This window comes from Colossoma macropomum, unplaced genomic scaffold (genome assembly GCF_904425465.1).
Source record: "Colossoma macropomum unplaced genomic scaffold, Colossoma_macropomum, whole genome shotgun sequence".
NCBI classification, from domain to species: Eukaryota; Metazoa; Chordata; class Actinopteri; order Characiformes; family Serrasalmidae; genus Colossoma; species Colossoma macropomum.
In genome coordinates this window covers 2048063-2054839 of record NW_023494784.1, presented here as the reverse complement: position 1 = coordinate 2054839, position 6777 = coordinate 2048063, and the positions used below count along the sequence as shown (strand labels likewise).

Here is a 6777-nt window from a genome sequence, read left to right as displayed (position 1 = left end):
TTCTTGTATTGCTATACTTGTGAGGACCCCATGTCCTCACTAGGAAAGGACTATATGAAGTGAGGACATTTTTCTGGTCCTCACTCGAGCATTTGTTGTTTTCAACACAATTACTTTTTTATTTGAAAACTAATCGAGCAGAAAAATTGCCTTTTGGGTACTGAGGTTAAGGTTAGGGTTAGGTTTAGGTTTAGGTGTAGTATTATTTAGCTACAGTGACACAAAAATGAATAGAAGTCTGTGGACGTCCTCAAATGTATAGCAAGACATGTGTATGTGTATTTGTGTGTGTGTGTGTGTGTGTGTGTGTGTGTGTGTGGAGTAAAAAGGCTGAAACACTGTAGGTAACTATGCAGAGGCAGGCTACATCAGACCTGACCACCAGGGGTGCTACACTCTTAAAAAAGCTGGTTCTTCAAGGATCCTTTAGTATAGACAATGGTTCTATATAGAACCATGAACACTCCTAGAACCTTACATTGAAGTGGTTCTTTGCATGATGAAATGGTTCTTCATATCATATATAATCATATCGTCACTGTCCAAAAACACAAGTATCTCATATTTTTGTAATTTTCCTTTGAGTATCATTGTCTGTACTAAAGAACCTTTGAACAGCCATCTTTTTAAGAGCAGAGCTTCAGCTTAATGACGCTGTGTTGTTTTTGGAGGATCGTGTTTTGAGGCTTCTGCACATACGTTGTTCTGTGTTTTGTGTATGTGTGATATGGAGAGTTGGTCCCAGGAGACTGTAACGGAAAGAACGTGTCCAATTAAATTAGACTCAGCAAAAAAAAAAGCATTGAAATGAAATACATTAATCAGTAAACTTGAACTCCATGCAGGTTTTATTTTCATTAGTATGAGGAGAAAACAAAGATGTTTATTGATAGAAGTACAGTGTACGTAGATTAGCATATGTAAATCAGCTTTGCAAATCATTGTCGTACATGTTTTTATATAGCATAAGCGTGAAATGATTTGGATACTATTACAGTGATAGGCGTATGGATTATTTTAGAGATAAATGTAAAATCTTAGAGATAGACATTGAAAATTTGGTGGGGTTGTCCTTTCCTGCTTACCGCTGTTCACATTGCTTGCAACAATAATCCCAGCTGTCGTCAGTGGTTCTGCACCACAGGTAGCTTTTCCCATGGTAGCCACACGGGTGGTCAGGCTTGCAGGTGTTGCCGTTTATAGCCGTGAAGCAGTCATCGTGAATGCAGCATGGGCTCCGGCTGTTTTGATAATCAGTGTAGCACCAGTCGTATTTTTTACCATATTTGCCACAGGCGTGGTTGGGACGGCAGTACTGGCCGTTTTGAGCTATGCTTTTCCAGAAAGGGGAGCTGCAGTAGCCCCAGGAGCCTGCCTCTTTGTAACACCAGTAGTAGTCATAGCCGTATTTGCCACACGGGTGATCATCCTTGCACTTCTCCCCTGTAGCTGTGATGGCTGAGTACTGGGGCGTGCACTGGATCTGAGTTTTCCCTGAGAAACACCAGTAGCCCTTGAGTTCTTCCTGGAAGAGGCAGGGGGTGGTGCAGCGGTGCTGGAATCCGCTGTCCGTTCTACAGAAACGCTCATCACTCAGACAACGTGTGCCATCTGCAGAAATCAAAGACGCAGAGGTGGATTTCTCTGGAACCTGCCGACACTGAACTGGTTCAGACGTCTCTGTGAGCTCACCGTGCCGAGGGCTCATTGCCGTGGACAGTGGTGTATTGACTTTAGTCAGAAGACAAGCGGTTTTAGACTCAAACTTAATGACCTCTGTCTGCTGGAAATAGCTGTGCAGACTGTCGAAGCCCAATGTTAGATCACTCTTGTGCTGAATGTCTTTAATAATCTCTGTGAACCTGAGTTTGGCCAGCCTGTACGGCAGTCGGAAAAACGCACGCACCTCGTCAGACAACGGGAGCTTTGTTGACAGTCGAATTAGATTTTTTAGCTTTTCGTTAACTTGTTCCTTTGTGTTTCCTTGGTTACAGTTATCGGCAAAAACCCTAACGGATCCCTGCTGACCTGAGGCAACATGATATAGTTCTGTCAGGTCAGAATTCATTTCGGGAAAGAGCCTCACCATTACGGTACCATCTGGCCTGTTCACACCGAGGTAGCCAAAGGAAAATGAATATGGATTATTTTTATCGGTGGAGTCCTCAAAACAGACAGCTGTCCAGATGTGAGTGGGCACTGTCACCCTCTCAGATCTATGTATTTCTCCTTGATCAGCTTCCTCTCTCTGCGGTATTCGGTAATTTGGATGGGGGACGGTACCTGTGACGATATAGGCAGTTCCTTCAGGATGATGCTTAAGCTCTTCTGTTAAAAGATTCTTTAACTCAGCCTCCCACTCCCACCAGCGGAAGCGGTAAAAACTTGGATCCATGGGTGCAACATTGGTCAGTGTAAATGTTGGCACACGGTCTTCACTGGACTGGAAACTGTTGGGGTTAAGGTGCCCGCGGTCATATCTCGTATATCTGTAGTCACTGTTGGCTGCTTGGTTGATATATATTTCTTCAGAAACATCAGACTCTGGGTGCATTTCTTCCAGGTATGGGCTGTGTTCGCTCGTGTTAGAATCACTGGGCCTGGAATGTACAGTTCTGCGATGAATGGAATCCATCAGCTGTAAAGGAAAAAGACACCAGACATTCCAGTTTATTCACAGTATTGCCTCTTTGTTTTTTCTCTTTCTTTGTGCTCTTTGCTTTCCAAAAGAAAGGGGTAATCAGAAGTGTATGTCAGTATACAGTATACTTCATCAGTGGTCACAGGACGCTGCCCACAGGACGCTGTTGGCTGGATATTTTTGGTTGGCGGACTATTCTCAGTCCAGCAGTGACACTGAGGTGTTTAAAAACTCCAGCAGCACTGCTGTGTCTGATCCACTCAGACCAGCGCAACACACACTAACACACCACCACCACGTCAGTGTTACTGCAGTGCTAAGAATGATCCACCACCCAAATAGTACTTGCTCTGTGAGGGTCCATGGGGGTCCTGACCACTGAAGAACAGGGTAAAAGGAGGCTAACAAAGTATCAGAGAAACAGATGGACTACAGTCTGTAACTGTAGAACTACAAAGTGCACCTATATAGTAAGTGGAGCTGATAAAATGGACAATGAGCGTAGAAACAAGGAGGTGGTCAGAATGTTACGCCTGATCTGTGTATATTGGCCCCCTTTGTGAATGTGAGCAAAATACACTGCAAAAACTGAAAAAAAACATTTTTTTCAGGAAATAAATATTTTTCTCAAATCTGTGTTACACAATTGTTGGCACCCTTCATTTAATACTTTGTGCAGCCTCCCTTTACAAAGATAACAGCTCTGAGTCTTCTGCTGTAACGCTTAATGAGACTAGAGAACACATGGCGAGGGATCTGAGCCCGTTCCTCCACACAGAACCTCTCCAGATCCTTCATATTCAGAGCTCCAGACTGTCCTGCATTTCTTTGTAGTCAAATTCGGATAAAAAAAGAATAACACTACAAGTGTTAGTTGCACGTTTTCAGTGAGAATTATTAAGCAATAAACAGCATGAATGATTATATATAAAGCGTATATATATGGTCGCTGTCCAATGAAAACCATGTATCTCCATTTTGTTGATTTTTAGTTTTCTACATCATTTCAACACACCAGCTCTCCTTTACATTGTATAAAAATTTCATGATGAATGGACCAATAGAAATGTCCCAAAAATCACTTGGAACAAAATCTCTTTATACTGACTTACATTAAAAGGTAAGAGTGTTTTTGCCTTCTCCTGTAAAGTTAATATTTTGGAGATACCTGTTTTTCATTGGACAGCGATGATATTTACAACCCCATTTCCAAAAAAGTTGGGACACTGTGCAAAATGTAAAAAAAAAACAAAATGCAGGCAATTTAAACCCTATATTTATTTGAAAATAGTACAAAGACAACAAATCAAATGTTGAAACTGAGAAATTGTATTGTTTTTTTTTTTTAAATATACACCTCTTTTGAATTCATTCATTCATTCACATCATTGCATTTCATTCACATCATTGCATTTTGTTTTTATTTACATTTTGCACAGCTTTTTTGGAAATGGGGTTATATATCAACAGTCACATTTAGTCACATTTAAAGCACAATTTCAATATTGCTCAAAGAAATTGCAGTTAAATGTCTCCATCTGTGTATATCTGAAAAGTGCAGCATGTCTCCCTTTGAACATAACTGTCATTTATTTTATACCTGTTATTGGTTCAGAGATATTGCTGTTAACGTGATTTATTTATATGGAAATCTTGTGCATGTGTGTACTAAAAGCAAAAATCTAGTTAAAAACAGTTTTGACTTTACTGATTTTAATGCTTTAATGAGTTGTGTAAAGTTGTGTGAGTTTGTGTAAATCAGTAGACTCATATGACCAAAAGCTCAGTTTAGTGTGATAAAAACGTTTTGATCAGACAGTTTAATTTGAAAAATTCCAGACATCTAAAATTAAAAATCTTTGAATAGCTAAACATTTTTTTCCCCCAATTTAGTCATCTCCAGCTCCACCCACTAGTTAGGTCTCCCCCAATCACACGATACCACCAGGTGAAGGCAAACACAGGCTTCCTCCGAGGCCTGTGAAGCTCTACTGCATCTTTTCAAACTGCCGCTCACGCAACGTCATTGGACAGCTGAACGCGCTCGGAGGAGAACCGCCAGTGCTGTTACGTCAGCACTGACTAGCATCTCACTGAGCGATGGAGGGGAGATGGGGGGGCCGTCCTACCCACCCACAGAGAGCGAGGACAACTGTGCTGTCTTGGACTCCCAGACACAGACGGCTGTAGCATCACCAGGGATCAAACCCGCGATCTCCTGATGAGAGGACCAACGTTTAGACGGTTGCGCCACTCGGGAGCCCGACCGCTAAACATTTTAACACTTCTGTTAAACGTTAACTGATCTTTCTAAGACAAATCAACAGCAAAAAAACAAAAAACTAAATTGGTAACATTTCTGAGAGTTTCTGTGAAAAGGACGCCGTGTTTTACCGCACAGTGAAATTACTGTTTTTTCTGGATTAAGAAAAGTTGTTTGCACTTACTAGTTTATTGTTTTAGTAATTATGATAAAATTAACTCTTCAGTTGAAAGTAACTTATTACTTTACTTGGTAATGAAGCGCAGAGACAGAGTATTGAAAGGGTAATATGTCTCACCTGTGGCTCAATGAACCACTGTGATGGCCTCGTGAACTGCCCTCGATCACGTAGGTTGCTCTCGGCAAACTTGTACGCGCTGTACAGGGGGATTCGGTGGTGAGTCGAGTAGAGAGTAGCGTAGTGAAAAGTATCTTCGTATCTCTGACAGATTTTCTCAGCATTCTGATCCACACCGCTCGGCTCGGTCCTTCTGTAAAAAAACAAATCACACTCATCAAAGCTTGTGACGACTTTGGCCTGAGCACTGAGTGCTCTCAGCAGAACGCAGACCAGCAGAGACAGGAGCATCATGATGCGCAGATGAGCCTCGTATCAGAGAGTGAAGATGCCACCCGCACATTCGCTTTAAATACACCAAACCTCTGGGATGGTTTAGTGGGTGTGTCTCAGGGGTGGCAACATGAGTGGCACAGAGTTGTAGATGCCAGCCCTGAAATAAATCTGCATTCAATGTGTGAGACGACCGCACGGCGGCACTACAGTGTCATAGTGGGGAACGTCAGCAAAACAGCAGTGGTAGCTGCTGATATTTGTACAGAATATTGGGTTTATTTTAGTAATTCAGCCTCCACACATGAGCTAATTGTCTTAATTATCTTAACCTCTTCAACTCCTTGGGACCACCGGTGGTTCCAAAACGCACTTCGTCATATTCTTCATAACTTTCATATTTCATAAGCTACATTCTAAATGTGGGGGTCGTATGAGAGCTGTAACTGTCTTCTTTCCAGTCAAATAGATGGTGATGTAATTTTAAACCCTTATAATAAAAGAAGCTGAACTCAGTTTTTTCTTTACTGAAAGTCGACCCATTTTTCCACAAATCTGGGCTATAAACTATAAACAGATGGCGTCTCTTCAGTGATCTGCTCTGTAAACATTATTTTTATAAAAAAATACAAAGAGCGTCTGAGATTTTTGGCTTTCAGCAGTAAATTGTAAGCATATAGCAATATGTGTGATCATAAAACACACGTTCTGTTAATTTGAAGGGAGGTTTTACAAAAAAATACATAAATAAAATAAAAATGTACATTTATTTCATGCAGTTACTGAATAATTTGCCTTATGATTTGGTCATGGAAATTCAGATGGACAAACCAAAATATACCCTGGAGAATAAGAGGTTAATTGTCTTATTCTCACCCACATGTGAAAAAACACATATAAGCATTTGACTCTAACTGAATTAAAGCATCACTCATCTAATGCTCATCCTCAGCTCTTTATTCTGTTGCAGAATGAAGTTACTCTCTTTGACGACTAAAAAAACAAAAGTAAACAAAGAAGCACAATCCACAGTGCGTCCATCTTGAAGCCGTAAGTAGGAACTTCTGAGGAGGACTTGAAGGCAACATAAGCCTCCTGACCCTAACTCTGACCAGACAGGTAGGTAAGTAAGTAAAATATAAGCACATTGATGTAGATTAATGGCAAACGTTTTAGTTTAGGCATCTTCTCAAAGTAGAGCTGAGCATTTTATGCACGTTTGCATGTTTTTGTGTGTGTCTGGATTAGATGCTGTTTGATGGGTTCATAGACATGTTAGTGAAGCTGAGTTTGGAGTGGCAT

At 41.1% G+C, this 6777-nt stretch overlaps 1 protein-coding gene across 1 annotated transcript; it reads right to left on the bottom strand.

Annotated features, from left to right (window-relative positions):
* Positions 1-830: 830 nt before the first annotated feature.
* Positions 831-5496, bottom strand: LOC118809292. The gene is made up of 2 exons (XM_036572452.1): positions 5203-5496; positions 831-2638 (listed from the first exon to the last, which is right to left on the bottom strand). Exons 1-2 carry the CDS (start codon positions 5494-5496, stop codon positions 1082-1084), a joined length of 1851 nt encoding a protein of 616 aa, XP_036428345.1. The 3' UTR covers positions 831-1081.
* Between the last annotated feature and the right edge of the window lie 1281 nt (positions 5497-6777).